At 41.6% G+C, this 21,967-nt stretch overlaps 1 protein-coding gene across 1 annotated transcript in view; it reads left to right on the forward strand.

Moving 5' to 3' along the window:
* The window catches only part of SORCS3 (sortilin related VPS10 domain containing receptor 3), a 566,298-nt gene that overhangs the window by 454,580 nt on the left and 89,751 nt on the right, over positions 1 to 21,967 (forward strand). Inside the window, exons 8-9 of the mRNA XM_046654523.1 lie at positions 5,089 to 5,178; positions 13,328 to 13,507. Of these exons, the coding sequence (XP_046510479.1) occupies positions 5,089 to 5,178; positions 13,328 to 13,507 (270 nt within the window). The remainder of the gene's footprint in view (positions 1 to 5,088; positions 5,179 to 13,327; positions 13,508 to 21,967) is intronic.

Here is a 21,967-nt window from a genome sequence, read left to right on the forward strand (position 1 = left end):
AGCTTCTGAATGTCATTTCCTATGAAGGTGACAGCTCTTGTGTAAGCCGAATTTATTTCCATTATGGTCTCTCTTATTGATAAATTCCAATAGCAGCACCATTCACTTCAACAGCAATAGATCATTGATGTCTCAGGGCTGGGAAATTGATACAAACCCTCAGGTAGAAAGATCTGCCTTGTTGGTTGGTATCTTACCTGGGAAATTGGAAGCCGAGTGACATGAGATCCATTCCTCTCCACAGAGAGGTTTGGAAATCTCATGTAGCCTGAGGGACCAGCATAAACTTTGCAGTCAGATAAACACCTCCACTGTTTACTTGCTGTGTGTCTTTGAGTATGTTATATAACTTCTCTATGCCTCAATTTCTCACCTGAACATAAAATCAAGGGCCAGTATGTACAGAGGAACAGTGCTTGGCATGTAATAAATACTCAAAAAAAGTTATATGATTAATATTTTTACCTTGTATGGTACTAATAATGTTATTAACAATAATAGTATTAGTAGTAATAATTATTATTGTCGATATTAAACAATATCATGAAAATAGAGCACTCATCACATAGTAGATACTCAAAAAATGTTAGTTTCTGCTTCTCTTCTCTAATTACTTCTACCCACTTACAAATTCTAGAGACATTACAAGTTTTCTTCTATGAATGGCAGAAACAGGCTCAACATGACTCAAGGCCCTTTGGTTCCATTTTTCAGGCAGGTTTTTCTCTCTCTTGCAGGGAAAGCCATTATCCAGAACTAAGGAGAAATGAAAAAAATAAAGGATATGTCAGATTAGACTTGGTTACAGCAGGAGGGGGAACAAGTCAGAAGAGACAGGTGTGTTTAATGGCCAATGCTTTTGTCCAAAGGAATCATTTTCACTGGCCAGGAGCCCAATGAAACCTGTAAAATGGAAATCCAGAAAATCAGATTAACGAGCCAGTCATTAGTGAGGAAAAGACCCAGCTAATTCTGTGTTTAGCATGACGGATGGGCCCAGAGCAAATAATTGGATGACATTCATCAAATGTCAAATAAAAGGTGTCACTGAAAGGGAACGGGGTAATAATCTCTAGGATTTACAGTGCCAGCAGATTTGCTTGTAAGGAAGAGAAGAGTTCATCAAAATAGATTAACGGTTGCTAAACTTTAGTCCTTCCTTGTGTGGTTGCCAGAGAGCCACGCAAATAATAGCAGAGAGGTAGCAAATGCATTAGTCTGATATCATCCCAATACTGAGGATTCTGCTCCCAAGGGGGAGTGCTGGGGCATCTATTGGAGGCAAGTTCCTGTGACCATCCATGGACTGGGCACGCATGGAGAGTTCTTCTCTACATCCATAGTTTAGTCTATACAATGGAAGAAATCAAACTCAAAGTCTCTTGGGTTAAGCAGATTAATCACAATTCATTATTCAGTTAGTCAATAAGTCTTGACCCCCTGCTCTGTGCCTGACATTTTGGAAATATGCTCATTCCTAGTTAAGGGCTTGGGCGCAGGCTGGAGTCTTATACTGGCTGTGACAATGAAAGGCTGTGTGATGTTGGGCAAGTTAGTTGACCTCGCTCAGCCTCAATTTCCTGACCTGTAAGGTAGAGATACCTTATATATATATATATATATATATGGTAATATAATTATATGATAAATATCTGTATGGTAATATGGAATTATATGGTAATATATGTTATGTATTTATCATTAGAATCAAATGAGATGTGGTTTATAAACTGTTTATCGTAGCATCTTCTGTGTAATAAGCTTTCACTGCATGGTAGTTTTTATTACCTCACCTCTTCTTTTCTATGAAGATATCACTTTTAAGATGCAGTGTCAATGCCATAACAGATTTTCTGGGAATATGAAGAAACACAAATATACATGCCAAATACAGAGATTTTTAAAATGTTTTTTAAAAAAATAGTGGAATCAAGGAATTATATTGTATTGTTTTTACAGTGAGATGAGTAAGATGAGTGGAGGACTTGTCTTAGTCACAGGAGGAAGAGAACAGGCTTAGAGCCAAACTTTAGTAGGTTCAAAATTGTCTTGGGCAAGTCACTCAGGGCCTTATAGCCTCTGCAGGGTTGTCATGAGGATTAAACTAGGTAATTTATGTAAGGGCTGCATGCAGTTCTGGAACATGTAGGTAAACTCAGTTTTATCATTATTTTCTTTATCATGTATCAACTAATCAGCTGCTATGAGACCAGGGCTGCCTGGGAGTAAGGAGGTTACAACCTTCTAGTAAGACAAAGAGGGGTAATTATAGAAATATGTATACCACAAGAGTAAATGTTGGAAGTGCTGTGGAAATAGAAAGAACACAGTGCAGGAGTTGAGAGGAAGGACAAATTATAATGAATTGGTGGCATCCAAACCCTGTCATGAACCTACAAGTCTTACACTGAGGTTTAAAGCATCAGCTGGATTTTGAGAGGTATGGAGAGAGCACAGCCAGGACAAAGACAGAGCTGCAAGAGCCAGCTTGACATCTCTGGGAGATACTATGATCTCCGAGGTACTCAGAGAACCTCTAGGTTCCTAGGGCTTCATGCAGTTCCTTAATATTTTGGTCATTCCATCATGTATCTGAAGTGTAATTTCCATCTTCATGATTTACTCAAGCACAAACTCTCCCGGGTGAGCTTGTGAGAAAGAGAGTCTGTGCTTGTGTGGGGCTGGAACAGGCCTGGCTGGGCTGAGTTGCCGGCTTGGCGGGACCAATCACCCTGTCAAGGGGACCACTCTGCTCTCCCTCGGCCCTCGGTGATGTGGAAACCCCATGGGGCCCAGCCTTGCTCTGTGGTGCTGTCTTCTCGTTCCCTGTGGAGGTGACTGGGGTCTTTGGGAAGAAGCTTCTGCTAGTTGCTGAGCTCCGGCCGGCATTCAGTGATGGGACCAGCCTTCTTTGATGCTGGTCTTCTTCTCCAAGGTAAGTTTGCTGAGGTTCAAGAGTCCTGTTGAGAGCTTGTTTTTAAGCATATTATAGGTGATCAGAGGCTATATTGTGGGGTCTCCTTTGAGGGTGATTAAAATGTTTTAGAGCTAGATAGAGGTGGTGTTTGGACAACATTGTGGATGTGCTAAATGCCACTGAATTGTACACTTTAAAATGGTTAATTTTCTGTTATATGGATTTTACCTCAGTTTAAACAAAACTTTATCATCATTGTAAACACAAAATTCAGACAAGTAGCTATAATGTGGGAGGAAGACAGGGGTCAGGACAGGTGAGAAGCACAGGGCACAGAGGTGTTTATCAGTTGTCAACATCCTGGTTGTGTGCTGCTCAAAGTGTGGTCCCCAGACCGGCAGCATCAGCATTTCCTGGAAACATATTAGAAAAGAAAATTCTTGGACCTGCCCCAGATCTATTGAATTAGAGACTCTGTGGGTGGGGCCCAGCAGTCTGGGTTTGAACAAGCTTTCCAGGTGATTCAGATGCATACTAAAGTTGAAAAACTATAACTCTAATTCTTGAGTTGGCAGGGATATTTACATGTGTTGGGTTTTATAATTAAAAATGAAACCAAAGTAAACAAACAAGCAAATAAATAAGATCATGCAAGAACTAATGGGGGCTGTGTAGAATCAAGGATTGAGACCCTTGGTTTAGGACCAAGGGTTGTATTATAATGTGGTCCTATACAGTTGAGATTCATTTAAAAAAGGAGAAAAAAAAAGACTTCTCAGCAACTCATTGATCTTTTAAGCCAATGTGGAACAATATAGATTCAGAACAGATGTCTTATCAAAAAAAAAAAAGTCCTGAAATCCAAGACTAGAATGACTCTAATTAGAAAATAGAGATGTAAGGATAGCGTTGAACGTGAGGGAGAAAACCAGTCCCTCCTGCTGGTTCACAGCCAAAGTTTTTGCACCAAGTGTTTTCCGAGGTTCTACCTTCATGCTGACTCTAACATCTGTTCTACTTGGCAGCTTGTGGTGCCAGCTTTGTGGGCTTCCAATCTGTGCAGAGCAAGGGGGAGCCATGGGAGATGCCATCTCTCAGAGTGAGGAGCGATGGGTGGCTTTCAATAGAGATGTTACACCCCTCCTCCTCCCAGCAGCCGCTGTGGATGGGCGCCAGGTTTGGGCCAGAGTGGGAGGACTGGCTCGTCTCCAGGAAGCGCTTGGACCTTAGTGAGAAGAGAGCGTGTGCCTCCAATAAATTGTCTCCTCAGCACAGAAGCCTGGTTGCTATTGTCCTCCTGCTCTTTTCTCTGAACAGGCTATGTTATCTTCTCTGCTGAATATTAATTTCCCCTGAGTTAGGATAATTGGGCCGAGAGCAGCCATCTGCAGAGCTGTGCCATGTTGGCGGGACTTCTCAGCAAGCCCAGGCCAGAGGATCATTTCTTGGAGTGGTTTCCAGGTTCCTCTAAGAATCCAACCCTTCACAAATGAGGTTACAGATCCTGACTCCCCCAACCATGAGACAGTGGAGCTGGGACTCAAACCTAAGATTTCTGACTTTCAAAGCTAGAGTTCTTTCTCTAACCTTTGATGCATTTAAGTAATTTGCACATGGAAAAATCAATAAATATGTCCTAAATGCATGGATTTGTAGATATGAAGGAAAAAATTTGTGCTCCGATCAGAAGTGTAATTAATTTCAAGGTAATGAGAACTTTGAGCAATAGCAGATATTCAGATCCAGAAAAAAAATTCCTTTGACAACCATGTCATAGTTGGGATGGATTAAAAACTGTTAAAAAAAAAAAGACAAAAGAATAAATAGATCATGAGTATGGCCCACATTGATAGCTTCTTTGTTTTCAGCTGAAAATATTTATTAGGTGTGTACCCTATGCAGGGCACAGTGACCAAATGCAGAGTCCCTGCTCTCTTGGGAAGCGACAGTCATGGAGAAAGACTGTTGTAATTGCCCATTTATTGTCTAAACACTATGACCTGGGAGCCACTCAGGGTGCTGTGGGACTGGAGACTCAAAGCCAGCAAGGGGTATTCTCTAAAAGGTTGTCACAAACCTATTGTCGCTGTTGATGGAAAGGCTAATACTTTGCATCTTGGCCATGATCCGTGGCCCATCTAAAACCTCTTTGTATTTCCCCCATGATCCAGGTAACAACTGGTGGAAGAGCCAGCTACTACGTGTCCTATAGAAGAGAGGCCTTCGCTCAGATAAAGTTACCCAAGTACTCGCTGCCGAAGGTACGCACCACCTGCTGTCCTTGGTCCTGCCAGACCACCCAGCAGGGAGAGGCTGCCTTTTTGGGCTGCCACGGGGGTTTGAGTTCTGCCTGGGAGACAGCTGGCATTCAGTCTGACTTACTACTGCGGGATTTGGCCTCTGCTGATGTTGCTGAACCTGGGTTCTGTATTCCCATCTCAGCAGGGTATGCAGGCAAGAGCTTTCATTTCCTATGACTCAAACAGCTGATTTAACCTTGGGTGATTTCCCAGGGGTGGTAGTGAAAGGTGCACGAGCATGGGAATCTCTTCTGAGGGCCCCTCTCTTTTGCAAGGGCCTTACTGCCAAATAGAGGGCCAGGCTCAGAATAGCCCAGGCGGGAGCACAGGTGCTGTGTGTCTGTGTGCATAAAGGTGCACAGATGAGTCTTGCGGTTTTCGTCTCTCTCTACATTTTAATGCTAAATATAAATGCATTGCCTATGCTTCAGCTCCCTTCTGCCACTATGAGTAATTAAAAAGGAATAATTCACTATAATGTTAATGTCAAATAATTGCATTTTAACTCTTCTATTGGAAAATCAGAAAACTTTGGCGACCTCATCCCTTGTGAACATTGGCTTCTGGGAGGAGATGAATCTTAGAACCTCAGTGTGAACATGGACACAATATAATTGTATCACCTAATGAGGCTACAGAGAAACAAAGTCTCAGGTTGGGCACATATCAAATGTAATGTTTCAAAGACTGGGTCTCTAAGCTGGTGCTAGGAAACATATTATGAAAGGCTAAATGAGTACAGAGGTAGGAGGGATTATGGGATAAGAAAATGGATAATTGTCTACCCCCAGTCACTTTATTCATTTAGCTATTCGTGTATGCATGTATGAATCCATTCGTTCATTTGTTTCTTCTTTCATTCATCCATTGAACTCTTCTTTCTTCCATTTAAGTTTTTACCCTGTGCCAGGCACTGAACTAAGCTCTACGGAGGGAGTAGTGAGTAAGACACCAACAGTCCCTGCTTCATGGAGCTTGTGTTCTAGTAGAGAAGAGAGACACTGAACAAGCAGTGGTAGATGTAGGGAGTGTTATGGACATAGAAGATCAAGGGCTATTGCAGCTTAATAGTTAGAACTAACCAAATATGGATAGTGAGGCCAAGCTTCCTAAGGAAAGTGATGTTTAAGTTGATACAAGAGGGATGAGGAGTTAACCCTACAAACAAGGATTGGGGAAGGCAGTAGAAAATAAATGCACAGCCTCTATTTTAAGAGAGAGTATGGTTTATTTAACAAACTAAAAAACATCTTGAGAGACTGGCTTACAGAGAGAGAGAGGTGGAGAAGCAGATGAGATGGACAGGGACTGTATTAAGTAGCCTCAGGAGGCATGGGAATTGATTTCTCATTTTCTCTACCCTCTCGGCCATTGGCTTTTGTAGGACCATTTTATAGTATTGTGGTTCCAGGACGTACCCCTCAACTATTCTAAATTCAAGCAGGAAAGAAGTGTCTCTGTCTGGAGATTATGAGGAAGGAGAAATTCATAATCATGCTCTTTCTGAAGGAGAATGACCCCTCACAGTAATCTGATGATCTCCATGTATTGGCCCAGGAGAAGAGTTTTGGGAACATTCTAAGCCATCTCCCAGTGTAGGGCCCATTTTGCCTCTGTATGTGTGCATATTTTATGTATTTTTAACCTTCTCAGGAAAGCAAACAGTTCACTCCCCTGGGCAGTGTAGCTGCAGGTGGGGACAAATGAAGCCCGGAATTGATCACAACCCAGAACACTCCATTAGTGATTAGCAACCCCATGGCAATTTATTGTGGTGGAGTACTGTCCATGCGGCCCCTTTTATAGAACTTCATCTAGTTCAGCTTGTCATTAATATGAGGGCTGCTGTGAAAATAGCTGGATGGTTATTGATCCCCTTTATTAGTCAGCATTGGCCCAGATTTTCATAGCCTAGGCTGAGGAGGTGAGGACAGAGGGGGTGGAGGGAGATTGGTTCTTTTCATTGTTTAAAAATGAAAATGGCTTTTAAGCAAGTTGTTGCTGTTCCATGTGGTGCTGTGGCGGCTGCTGGGCATCTTGCTTAAAAATAAAAACATGAAAAGCTCCCTGTCATCATTACCCTCACACCTCTACTCCCAGCCTGTCTGTTCAAAATACTCTCTCCTGGGGCACTCTGTGGCTTTGGAGTGTTTTTCAGAGTATGAAATGAATGCCATTAGTAATGAACAGCATTACCAGGAGCAGCAACCTTGTACTGAGTCCTCCATAGCCCAGTCCCTGGGCATCGGGCTAGCACTCTCAGTCCCATAGCCATGAAAAGCGCCCACCAGGAGAGGGTGGGGAGACAGCTGACAGGGAGCCACAGCAGCCTAGGGAAAAGATGATGGAGCTAATGAGCAGAAACCCTCCTTTCATCCCAGCTCTGCCACTTTCTTATCCACGAGCCCAGGTCTTTTCATCTGTGAAATGGGCATCATGATACTATTTGACAGAGGTGCAAGGATTCAGGCTCATTGTTGGTCAAGTGTAAAGTGCTGGCTGCATCTAAAGAAGGAGTGTGATCCAGAGGGCATATTCCCTCCTGGGGAGGAGCTCTGTGCTCCCCAGCCTGTCCTGGGGCTCAGTGTGCCCTCACTTTACCATTCGGAGTCTGAGAGACTGTCTTTTGTCTCTTAGACTCTGGATTTTTTCTTAACTTGCTACTCTAATAGTCGTTTCTACAAGCGAAAAATTGCTGGGTTTTATTTATTTTTTTCTATATGAGACTCAGTTTGATAATGACAATGGTGCACGTTTCCTGAGCACTGGGATCCTGGAAAACAGCAACTTTTAAGAAACTCCCCTGCCCTATTGTGTTCCTGGGCATGGCTTACTGCAAAGAACCCCCTTCCGCATTGCCTTGATAAGACTCATATGTCGCTGTGTTTACCTATGGCAAGACCAGATTCCCATTCTTTGTCTCATAACTGATTAGCTGAACTGTCTGTCCCACTGACCTATCTAGAGAAAATGCCTGCTAATTTGACTTGACCAAATTTGTCCAGCCTTCCTCCTTCGCCCAAGCCCCTGAACTGTGGCCCACTCTTGAGCATACACGAGCCCTGGGAGCCCAAGCAAGCGCTGGAACTCAGAACAACTCCTCTCAACAGCCTCTCTGAGAATCACCTGACCCTAAAGAAAACAGTTTTCCTATTTAACTGCTGGATCGTGCCACCTGCTCACTCCGCTCCCCACACCCAGTTCCTTCTAGCCTTCTTTTACTTTTCTCTCTAAAAGTAATTCTTTTCTGCCTTCACTCTGAGGTGCTTGCAGATATTATGGTTGGAGTGATCTCTCTATTGCAGTAATCTTTTCAAAGTCTCTCCTTACCTCAGTCTGGCTTTGTTTTTATTCAGCAGTAGAATATGATTAATCCCATTTTGAATAATAAAAGAGAGGAGAGGGAAATATGTTTTAGAAAATTTATTATAATGATAATGGTAATGATATTAACCTTTTCCTTAATTTCCTTAGGAAACTTTTCCTTACTTTTTACATTTCCCCAAATAGTGATTTCTCCTTCTTTGCTGTGTCACAGCCCAGCCGCACTTCTTAAAGAGTTATCTGTAATTCTAACCTCTTTTTCCGTTTCTATTGACTCTTCAACCCACTGCCATTTGCCCTCTGCTCTCCCACACCCATCTCTCTACTATTCCACTAAAAATCCTCTAGCCTTTGTAACCAGGGGCCGCCTACATGCCAAATCCAACAGACATTTCTACATCTTTATCTTTTTTTACCTCTCTGGAGCATTTGACACTATTGGAAAAAACATATCCATACCTGATACTCTCCCCTTTGGCAGTATTTTACTCTGAGTTTCATTTCTGGATCCCCTTCCTTTGCCAGCCTTTAAAAGATGACATCCTTAAGTTCTCCTTGCATTCTGCATGGTTCCTGAGTGATCTTATCCCTTCTCTTTATATTGATGACTCCTGTATCCACAGCCCCAGCCCATATCTCTCCAATGAACTCTGGACTATATGTCCAATTGCCTATCTGAAGTACATCCCCTTAAGGTCCCATTTAAAAACTCCAGAAATGAGCTCATAGTCTCTACCTTATATCGCTTATATCTTATCCTTCTTCCATGTTTACATACATACTCCATTTATTTATTCAATACACTTTTTTGGATGTCTACTGTGTGCTAGATACCATGGTAAGTACTAGAAATAAAGTGATAAATATGAAAGACATAGTGTCTGCCCTCTGCGAATGTACAGTCTAATGAGAGAGACATTCAAACAAATAATTATACAAGTGATTATTTAATTGTGATTGTAATGGACACTGTAAAAAAACCAGAGAATTTTGTAAGTCAGATACCTGAGATGCTAAAGACATGTCCTTCTGCGTTATTCCCTGTACGTTCTACCTCCTTAATATCTCACTAGTCCAGTTCGTAGGATTCTCATGGAAAACCTACTTCCTTAGTTCAGGCCCTCATGTGTTACTACCTAGATTGTTGCAGTCACCTTTGAAGGCTTCCTCCCTGCCCTACTTAAATCCAGTCTTCACACTGCTCCCACAATGAACGTGACCATGCAATGAAGCTGATTTTCTCCAATCAAATCTCTGCAGTGATCAGCTCTAGTCCTCCCTTTCCCCTGCCTAAAGTCTTGTGATAGCTTTTTACTTCCTTCTGGGTAAAACTCAGGTGTGCCTTACAGACCCCTTGTGATGTGGCCACTCCCTTTCTTCTCCTCCCTCAGAGGAAAACTGCTTTAAAGCTATTCCAAGTTCCATGCATTTCCTTGAAGGCTCCAGCCTCTCTCTCACCTATAAGCCTTTGTACTCCTAACACCATTTTCCGAACTCCTATTGCAGTACCTAGTCAAATTCACAAAAGACCACAAGAGTAGGTGATGTCTCCACCACCAGGTGGGCATCTTCTTGAGGTCAGCTTCTACACTTTGTTCCTCTGTATTTCTCTTATAATGTTTGGCACATGACAAATGCTGAAGAACATGGGAGTTTCCGTAATGAGTGAAGTTACATTAGGCCAAGATTACAAGAAAATTTTTTAAGAGCAGGGAAATATTTTCACCATTGTTCACCTAGGAATTCACAAGTTTAAGTTTTCAGAAGGCAACTATGATTCTCCCAAATTACTGTGTTGTCAGGCACTCTCCTATGAGGGTATGGGGAAGTGTTATTTATCATTGTTTTCCAAATAAAAACATATTTATGGTTATGTCTCATACTCTCCAAATTCCAGGTTTAGTAAAATCTCAATGAGGATTTGCTCTTACTGCATTTTACCTCCTTCAGTTTCTTTCTTCATCATCAATCAGATCTCTTTCATGCATGTTCTCAGGACTAGCAAGGTTGTCTTAATAAGGAGGTGACGCAAGCTTTGGAATAAGATTAAGGTAGCAAGATTCAAGAAATAAGCTTTATTATCATTCAGATTCCTATTGAACCAATTTTAACTATTAATGATTTTCCTTGTTCTTGAAGGCTTGATATTCTGGTTATTATTAATTGACTCCTAGTCTACTGTAAGACCTATTTGGAGAGACACATAGTTCAGAACTTTTCAAAGAGTGATGCCCAGACTGCGTACTCCAGAATCATCTGGAGGGCTTGTTCTGATGGTGGTATCTAGGGCTCCACATCAGACACACTGAATCAGAATCTCAGCGGTGGGACTTACGAGTCTGCATACTGTTAAGATCTCCAAGTCATTTTGATGCACTCTAAAGATAAACCCCCATTGCTATGGAGTTTATTGTTTTCATTCACATAGTGATGAGTTTAAATCTAAGTAATATCCTTTATTAGCTAAGTGGCTTTGGCAAATTAAGGATTTCTCAAGCAGACATCCCAGAATCCTAGATGCCAGAGAGCCTCATTCCACCTCAGGGCCTGGAGTACCTCCTCACCAGGTGACACAGTCCCAGCGCAGCTCTAAACTTAGATGCACTCACAGCAAGTCTGGCAGGATTAGTCCTGGCCATGCCCTAGTGTTTTAAGTTGTTTTGTTCCACTTCTTTTACATTAGTTTAGTCTGAAATAACTTAACTCATTCATTTTTATGACCAAAACATCTGGGAAAAGCCAGGCATTTCTATTGCATTTTTAACAGGGTAAGTGGATTTAATCCGTATTTCCTGCAGCTGCTATTTCCCCACCTACTGGGTTCTTGGGCTTTCATTCCACACCAACACAGCACGATTTCATCACATGGTTTTTAAGAGTAAGCCTTATTTCCATTTTTAAGCGGCTCCCCAGGAACCTGTAATTCTACAAGGTGTGTAAGCACAAATGAGCAAGTGGGATCTTAGTCAAGGTGACCTAGGGAGTTCAGGGCCAGAGGCTAACAGAGAATCTCCAATGAAAAGATCCAGAACTTGCTTTCTCACTTTCCCACCTCCTGGTTGTCCAAATCAAATGGACTTGCTCCTTTTAAAAATCATCCTAGAGGAGCTTTCCATGGTTCTGACATGATAGACGTTGCTGCCTCCTTTTTTTTGTTGAAACCATTTCTGGGAAACGGTGGTCAAATAAAGTACTGGCTGCATCCAGCCTGATTATTTTTATTTACTGTTGACTCCAATTGCTGTGTCCCTGCTACCAGTGCTCTCCACCACAGGGACGAGGGTGCCTCTCCTTCACTTTCCTGGGATACTACTCTTTGGCATATACATTTTTATAATTCTGCATTTGTTCAACTACTCCCATCTTGTCAAATGTTTATCCATGTCAATATTCGCTCCTGACAGTGTAAGTTCATTCAGTGAGGACTTGAGTCTGTGATAATCTCTGTACAGTGCCTAGCCATGTATGCAAACTAGCTTTTGCAAGCTATTTTGAATTTGAACTATTAGATTTGATTTTGGAAATGATCCACTCCAGAAATACAAAGTCAAGTGACTTCAGGGACCAGGAAGTGACTTCAGGGACAAGGAAGTTAAAATTAATGTGTAATGTGTAATGTGTAAAGAATATTTGCATATGTGAGGCAGAGACTCCAATGAGTGCTGACTCCACATAAATGACTATATTTTCAGGTATTCGGTAGAGGATATGGCCACCCAAACATTAGTGATTCATATTCATTTCATGAGTCTTTGGTTTCCAACTTCTGATCTAGAGACTATATATCCAAATGGTTAGAAGCTAGCAGTGAGGTTAGAGTCATATCACAGAGGTTCAAAACCTGGTTCTGCCACTTATGAACTATGTAATCTGAAACAAGTTGGTGAACTTCTGTGTGCCCTAGTTTATTCCTCAGTAAAATGAGATTAATCATACTACTTCCATTATAGAATTATTTTGACTTTTAATTGAAATAATACTTTTAGATGACTTAGAATTGTGCCAAATATTAACTATTTTCATTGGTAGCACAACCTCCTCACTATTTTGGTGAGGAAATTGAAGCTCATGGAGACTGTTACATTCAACATTGTACAGCTGACTTATAGCAGAGCTTATATCATGAACCAGAAGGCTGAATTCCAAGTTGAGTGTCCTTACCTCTATATCCATGATTTTCAAATATTATTGTATTAGTAACAGAATCCCCCTCACCTTTCACTCATAAAACATTACACAGAACTTCAGTAGAAAACAGATTCATGTGATGCTGCTCTGGTTGAAACAGAGTTGAATGTCCAGAGCCCCACCCATTGGCTATGCCTCCATGCCACCCTTCTTGAAACCCCCATGACTCTGAATATTCCAAAGAAAAGTGTGGAAACTATTGCACTAAAAAGTTTGAAAATATAAATGAAGATCTAACAAAGGGATAGGCCTGTCTTCTTTGCAAGTGTCAGTTTCCTCTTGCAAGGCTGAATGTCTCCGTTAGCACCAACACTAACTTTCAGATATAAAAATAAAAAATGAAAGTTGATGAATCCCTTGAAGCCATGGAAAAGGATACCCACCAAAGCCCTTTATACCCATCTTACTGTTGCTTAGCAAGGAACAGAAATCATGACACTTAAAATTTATACCCTTGGTCCGACACAGAATTGTTTAACATTGCCTATAACTCAAGCTTCTTCTCAACCATTTTGTAAGTCATTATAATTACTCTGGGTCCCGATGGGCAGGGAGATGCGGATATCTGCTGCCCTACAGACCTGCTGTCTTCTTACAGGACATGCACATCATCAGTACCGATGAGAACCAAGTGTTTGCAGCAGTCCAAGAATGGAACCAGAACGACACATACAACCTCTACATCTCAGACACCCGTGGTATCTACTTCACCTTGGCCATGGAGAACATTAAGAGCAGCCGAGGTCTAATGGGAAACATCATTATTGAGCTGTATGAGGTATGTAGCCTGCACTTGGATCTGCCTCTCTTTTTCATGAGTGTTAATGGTAAAAACGCAAGCGTTGGAGTCACATAGTCCTGGGTTCAGATCTCAACTGTACCACTTAGCAATTGTGTGACTTTGGACAGAGAACTTAATGTCTTTTTGCTTCAATTCATTCACCTGTAAAATGGGAATAAAATATTTACCTAAGGATATTGTTGTGAGAATAAGAGATAATGTATATAAAGCAACTAGTGTGCTGGTTGACTCAATCAACTCTCAGCGAATGGCAGCTAGAGTCGGTGTTCTTGTATGTATGAGCATGATTACAAGCCAGACATGAAGATACCTGGCCTAGATGTGATCTCATAAGTCCCTTTTTCAACTGTATGCTGCTTCTTATGGACTCTTAAGTTATTTGGAAAATCATGTTTTATGAACAAATTTTATAGGAAAAGAAAAGTGAATATCAGTGCTGAGCATGAAGGTTTCCCTAAAATGCCACCAGATGCCACCGTCTTGGTATGGTGAAGAACTGGCCTTGACTTATATTGAGTTGTTACTGTTTTTAATGTGATCGCCTTACTGAGTTTTCACTTATATTGAGGTTTTGTTTTTAAATGTGATCATGAGTTAAAGAATAATTTATCTAGGAAACCAAGTGACTCTACATAGGAATGAGAGAAAAACTAATTGTTTCAGTGATCCTAAGGATGTAGTGCTTTTTAATACATCGAGTGACAGTGTGTGACCATTGACAGCCCTGGCCACAGTGAGGGCACATGACTGACCACCTCACTGTGATGGACAGATTTGAGCAAAGAAAGGGTGTCTCCTTATCCAAGATTCACTAATGACTGGTGGTCAAACTCACACAGGCTGTGCTGGTTGAGGTCATTCATTCGTGGAAAGACAAGTTGTCTGTTGTGAGTGGTAACCTCAGATGGCTTGGGTGAGATGATCCCTTGTGAGTTTTCCTCTTTGAGAAGTGGGAGTGGTTTTCAGAACAGAGAGGTCAGTGCCTGGCTTTCTGCTTTATACAGTTGTCTCTTCTGAGCAGTGCCTGTCAAAGTTCCAGCATCCATACACTGGTATCTAACTTGGCTGCTCAGTTACTGAGAGTGGTAGAAACATTTAAGATTCCAGTTATTTTAATAGGTAGAAAGAGGATTACACAAAGGCGAATGGAAGTACATTAAAAAAAATAGAAGTGGATGTTGCTGGTTATAAAACAAAATCAGTAGAACTATCCTGATTTCCTAGGAGATAGTTGACAAGTTCTGAAATAGTTCCTTTAACAACAAGGTCTCAGTTTGGGAAATGTCCCAGATTTCTTCCTAGAGTTGTGAAGACTGGTAGAGATAACCAAGGGGTGTAAATGGTTTTGGGAAGCTTACATCTCCATGTCTCTAATTATGCCAGGAAACAGAAATATACCTTTGTTGCTGGGCAGTACGTCACATCTCCTGGCAAGGTTTGGATGAATGTTCCCAGGACTGAACGTTGCCATTCCAACCAAGTTCCTGTTTGTATAAGTGAGGCTATAGAGATAACGGCACTATTCATACTCCTGTGGTCAGATCCCAAATAGGAGAGTGTAGAGATTGCTGCAGATGACCCTTCAGTTGAGAAATCCCTATGTCTCTGACCCCACTGATACAGTGGATGAGTTTGCCACAGTGCTGTTCCTTTTCTAAGAAAGGGAGTCTGAAACTCCTTGGTCATTTAGAACACTGAGACACTGTGATCCAAAGTGGAACATAAATCAAAATGAAGAATGTGCCTAGATACGTGTAATTTTTTTCTTCTTGCTGAAGTCGGTCTTGCATTTTCACTCTTGTTGGAGAAAAAAATGCATGGTGTCATTGCATCTGTAGAGAAGCAAGATGTACCAGGCAAGGCAAATTCTCTAAAACAAGCACTGTAGAGCTCATTCTCCATTCAATTTTATCAGGGTTGATTGTGCCCCTATGTTGTGTTCAAGCCCATGAGGAAGGCAATGGTTCTTACCATCAGGGAGCTTGCAGTCTAGCTTGTTGGGCTTTGAGGGGGTCAATAAACAAAGTTCCTCTTTTATCTGCCCAAGATTGCAACCAACTGAGACAGAGACAAATGGTGAGACAAGTGGAGAGCAAATGTCAGCTTTATTGCCTTTTTAACTTATGTAGGAGGAAGTGGGTTTGTTAATGCTGTGCCCAGAATTGGACTCATCCATCCAGTCACTGGAAGAAATAGAAAATGACAATCTCTACTCTGGAAACCTGTCCCTATGACACCATAGCACTGAGATACAGAGGATATGATCTTTGCAGGCAGATCCCAAAAATACTGGAGATGGGGAGGAGCTATACCTGCCTAGTTCTTTTTCTCAATGTTACCAATCTGATCAGTCTTTTCACTCTGGGGTGGAAGAAGGGAAGAAGTGGAAGGCATTCCAAATGTCAAGAATGGCATGAGCCAAGAATTGGACAGGTGGTGTAGATTTGTGTGACTATGAGCCAGTCAGTCTAATTGTGTAAGATAGATGCTTATCAAGTATAGGAATAAGTGCTGGATAAGTAGTTGGAGTTCAGATTCTAGAAGGAATTTAATACCAAGGGAATAAATTGGATCCTGACGTAATCTAGACCCATGACCATATTGAAAGTTTTTAGAGGGCGATACTGTTTTGCACCTGGAGATACATTCTGTGATTTGGAGATAAAGCTCAATTTAATTAGTCTCTAGGAGTCATTAGACTTTAACCTTATTCAGTGGATATTCTCATAGAAACTGAGATTGTGTACCATATGGCCACTTAGCAAAGAGACTATAATTTTTCTGGACTCTGAATGCCCTTGAGTAAAGCAGCTGGGAAAACCAGTAAGCTTTCACATTCAATTCAGCTAAATTAACACACTTTCTTGGAGTGTATTTTGTTTGATGAGATGAGGCTGGTGCATGAGACTCACAAGCTACTGGAAAGATATAAGAGTGACTATTTACCCTAATAGTGATCACGGTCTAACTTGGATTAGAGGTGCAATTCTCCCATATTGTGGGATCACTAAGCAGGAAGGTTAGTTCTACCTTGAGGAATTTGGGGAGACTTGTAGATGAGTTGGCTTAATAGGGGAATTATTGGAGACTGGGAAAAAGGCATGCCTGGTGGAGTTCCAGCATGAAAAGAAAACCAGAGTCTGATGAGTAGAGGTCCATTTTTGTGAAATGTTGAGTGACCTTGAGAAATAGTGGGGATAAAGACTATAAAGATACTAGTGAAGAGGTTGACTGAAAAGTTGGCATTTATTCTCTGTGAAAGTACTTGTCTATGTTTTTCTCCTTTGTCTACATATCTAGCAAATGATATGCGCATGCATGATGCAGTTCTCTGTGCAAGTTAATGTGTAACTTTAAATTATAATGTAATAGGATACTACATCTATTTTCACTTTTCTGAAATGCCAGGGATGCCTTTAGGTAACGTGGATGTGAGGTGGCTGGGACTGACCATGGTCACTTAAAACTACTGATGTGTCACTCCATCTTCCACGTGGACCTCTCAAGTGCCTCTTCTTTACATTGGGAAGGGGACAGAGAAAGTGAGAACTTATTTGAGAATTCACCTTGCAGGTCTTGGCACTGAGAGACCTTGGATACCAATGGGGATCAACCCCCTGAACTCTCTAAAACCTAGTAAGGTGGAGACATGGTCTGTTTCCCGGTCTGTTGGAGCAGTCTCCTGCTGTACAGAGAGTCACTTGCTTGTTTTCTCTTCAATCCTTGCTTCAAAGTACAATATCATCGTGGCTGTAATTACTAATCAGGGGAGAACATAATTCTTTCTTCCTTTTTTTTGAGAAGAAGATTGGCCCTGAGCTAACATCTCCCCTATTTTATGTGGGATGCTGCCACAATGTGGCTTGATGGGTGGTGCTAGGTCCATGCCCAGGATCCGCACCATCAAACCCCAGGCCACCAAAGCAGAGTGTGCAAACTTAACCACTACACCACTGGGCTCGGCCCGCAAGAATGTAATTCTTGAAAGTCAAGTAATAATCTCTTCTTTAAGATGTCAGAGCCCACTCTATCAAAACAAGGCTGGTGTTGACGGTGAGTATAGTCCATCATGTGTGCTCATCATGATTCCTCTGACACATTTCATATAGAGCTCTGTTGGGGTGCCTCCACATCCTAACTATAAATGACATTTCTTCCTAGTTGCTCCCTACTGATACATCAAGAAACAAATATTCTTTTGAACACCCTCAGTTATATTACAGACACATGCTCTGAACTGCTGATCTGAAGGGTTTTCTTCAATGCTTTCCTGGATATTAAGCACCCAATTTGTAACTCCTTATAATAATAGCAGCAGCATACCAGGCAATGTCTTAGACCAGCATCATTGAGTAAATATATAATGCAAGCAACATACGCACTTCTAAATTTTCTACTACCCACATTAAAAAAGTAAAAAGAAGCAAGTGAAGTTAATTGTAATCATACAATTTATTTAACCAAAATATCATTTCAGTATATACTAAATACAAAAAATTACTAATGAGATATTTTATATTTTTTCAATACTAAGTCTACAAAATCCCAGGTGTATTTTACACTTCCCACACGTCTCAATTCATGTGCTAAATTTTCATCAGAAATACCCGATCACCATTTACATTTCATAAAATTTACAGTAGAAAAAGTGGATTCACATGCCCAAATTATTCCAAACATACTTAAAAGTTTGCCAATAACTAAATCAGGTATCATTTTTAAAATTTAAGTTTAAATTGGTTAAAATTAAATAAAATTACAAATCAATTTTGTAGTCCCGTTGGCCACATTTCAAGTGCTCAGTAGTCATATGTGGCTAGTGGCTATGGTATTGTACTGCATAAACAATTTATAGGTTTTTTCTTATTATCTATTGTAATATCTCCTTGTGGTAGGTATCATTCCCCATTGTGCCTATAAGAGTACAGAGATGCAGAGTTTAGTAACTTAGCTCAGATCACACAGCTAGTAAATGGTAGTTCTACATTTGAATGAACCCATGTCTATTTTACTAAAAAGTTCAGGCTCTTCCCACTATGCATTTGTTTCCACGTTAATTTTTTTCTTGAAGTATAATCTATATGCAGTAAAATTTACCCATTTTGGTATACAGTTCTATAAGTTTTGACAGGGGTATACAGTTGTTTAATTACCCCCATAAACAAGATACAGAACTGTTCTGTTACCCCAAAAATATTCCTTCTTATAACTCTTTTATAGTCAATCCTCCTCCCCACCAAAGTCACTGGCAATCACCAGTCTGATCTCTCTCTCTCTGCAATTTTGCCTTTTCTAGAGTGTCATCTGGATGGAATCCTTCAGTAGACAGTGTTTTGAATCTGGCTTCTTTCGCTTAGAATAATGCATTTGAGGGGCTGGCCCCGTGGCCGGGTGGTTAAGCTCGCGTGCTCCACTGCAGGCAGCCCAGTGTTTCGTTGGTTCGAATCCTGGGCGCGGACATGGCACTGCTCATCAAACCACGCTGAGGCAGCATCCCACATGCCACAACTAGAAGGACCCACAACGAAGAATATACAACTATGTACTGGGGGGCTTTGGGGAGAAAAAGGAAAAAAAAAATCTTTAAAAAAAAAAAAAAAAGAATAATGCATTTGAGATTCACCCATGTTGTTGAGCATCAATAGATGTTCCTTTTTATTGCTGAGTAGTATTCCATTGTGTGAATGTACCATAGTTTGTTTACTCATTCACCAGCTGAAGGACCTTTAAGTTGTTTTCAGTTTTGTATGATTATGACTAAAACTTCTATAAACATTCACATGAGCACAAGTTTTTATTTCTCATGGATAAATGCCTAGGAGTAGAATTGCTGGGTTGAATGTGGGTGTATGTTTGTAAAAAGCCACCGATGTATTTCTAAAGTGGCAATTTCATTTTGCATCCCCACCAAAGATGGATGGGAGTTCCAGTTGCTTCACATCTTCCTCAATGCTTGGCATTAGCAGTTGTGTATGTGCGTGTGTATAGCCATTCTGATAGGGGCCTCGTGGTACCTCCCTGTGGGTATAATTTGAAACTCCTAATGAGTAATCAGGTTGACCCCACTATACTTAGAAGGATAAAATGCAACTCTCTGAGCCGTCCTTAGTGCTCCGGTCTCTTTGCTCATCTTATTGACGTTTCCTTGCTTCCTTCTAGTGCTTGCCCTCTACCTTCTGCTTTACCGTGACCTTAGCTGACTCATCTTTGGCCAGATGGACAGCCGCTTATAGACTCCACAGGGACGTTTTTCCCAAATGACCTTCGTCGGCCCCTCCCCACAGGCCCGACTCTAGGGACAGCCCAAGGAAGACCATAGTAATTGCTTTTCTCAGTGGAGCCCTGGATTCCTTATCCTGAGGGCTCAGGGAAGTGAGCGACAGATGACGGTGCCACCTGGACTCAGTGCTCTGCCAATGGGCCACTGTCAGCTTCCCTTTACAATTCAAATTGATTCCCTGGGGGAAGGTGGCCCATGAAGACCTGACACCCTGTACTACCCTCTGCTGTGGGCACCAAGCTGGTATCCTTCTCCTTCAACTGCTGGGGCCAAGGGCAGCAGCCATGCTTCTGAGTTCGAGCAACAGTGGGAGGAAGCATGTTTAAAGTTCATTAGATGCAGTATACCTCCTTGGATGGAGAAGAGTTAAAATATGTGTCTCATTTTCCAATTCCTTTACATTGTATATAGTGAGTAAGGATAAGTAGTGTTTCCTGATATTTTTGTGTCAGAGACATATATGTACCTACGTGTGTACACATACATGCATATATGGGTATGGGTCTACCAGGCTCAGTATAGATGTATTTCATACTTGGTTGCAGTCAAAAAGTTTGAAAGCTCTTGGCCTGGGGTACACAAAAGCAAAGTGCCCTCCAAACTTATAGTCCATTTATGCAAGATATGGAGCCAAGAAGCAATTCAGTAATAATGTAAGGGATTTGCACAATCCACATACAAATGGGAAGTGTTCCCGTTCTTTTAGACAGGAGGGAGATTGCTGTGGCTTTATGTGTAACTGCAGGAGAAACACCTTCAGAGCTGCAGATGGGTTTCCTGAAAATCTCTCCTTCCTATATATTTTCAGCCCCCATTCTCCTGATTTTGCCCTCAGAATATGTGGGGCACACAGAAAACGCCCATCCAGGTGGTAGGAAAATATGGTCGTGACCGTTCCATTTACTGAACATGCTCATCCAGAAGACAAGAGGTGGCTGAATGGCTAGCAATTCATGCTGTAGTGCATCAAACTAGGAGGCAGGGCATGGGGGTGACAGGAGTCCCGCAAAAGAAGATTCAGGAGTCTGTCTGACCTGTATATTTTCTTTCAGGAAGTGAATAGTAAGTGGGTACCCATTGGAGGGGAGCCAGCTGGCTTGGGGGAGAGAGTTCTCTGGAATCATTACTCTGTGGTCCAGCAGAAAAGGCACCAGCTCTGCACGAGAGGATACCAAAAGGCCTCCATCAGGCAGAAGGTTCTAAAGAAACATTCCATTCTCTGTGAGGCATAATTAGCCATCAGGTTTAAGAGAAACATCTTTGCAGCTGATTTTAAAGACTGAGGTGATCTGAGGGCCTCATAGCCCCTCAATGAGCATATAAGATGCCAGCCTTCCTAAAGTGGCACTGACTTTAAGCAGCTAGGGCAGGGAGGGTATGTCTCTGGAAGGGCATAACTCTGCCACCACTGCCCATCTCCTGCCTTGGCTTCTCTCCTTACCCACCCTCTGCTCAAATGAGGAATCCAATCAATTCCGTTGTTGGCTGTTTGTCAAATTCCCCTGGTGGTGTCCTTCCCAGATAATTCTGTTCTCCTTCTGACATACTCCATCCATTTGTTTGTTGTTTGCTTTCATTTTGGTTGGCATTCTCTTTCAAGGCCAGTCAGGTTACCAAAAAAAAAACCTTCTTATTTCATCACCTAAATTATGTCATTAAAAAAATTAAAAAAGCTCCTTCTGTGGAATCCTTTCCCACTGGCAGTCTCTTAGAGCTGCAGCAAACCTCACTTAACCATGATTCTCACAGAAAGAGGGATAAATACAATTAAAATTTTGAGATATCTATTATCCAGAAAATCTGCCATTCAACCTCTTGTTTATATGTATTTGAACTATTTGAATTATCTTTCAGCTTTGAAACATGCTGGAATTGTACAAGAAGTTGAGGGAAGTTTTCTTTGGCATAGGGTATTGTCATTCTCAATATCTGTTCTTGTGGCCCACAACGTAGACATACAAGGAATAAAAGTTTGTTTCAAGGGGCTGGCCCCGTGGTCGAGTGGTTAAGTTCGTGAGCTCCACTGCAGGCGGCCCAGTGTTTCGTCAGTTCGAATCCTGGGTGCGGACATGGCACTGCTCATCAAACCATGCTGAGGCAGCATCCCACATGTCACAACTAAAAGGACCCACAACTAAGACTATACAACTACGTAC

The sequence above is a fragment of the Equus quagga genome, chromosome 2, assembly GCF_021613505.1.
Source record: "Equus quagga isolate Etosha38 chromosome 2, UCLA_HA_Equagga_1.0, whole genome shotgun sequence".
Classification (NCBI taxonomy): Eukaryota; Metazoa; Chordata; class Mammalia; order Perissodactyla; family Equidae; genus Equus; species Equus quagga.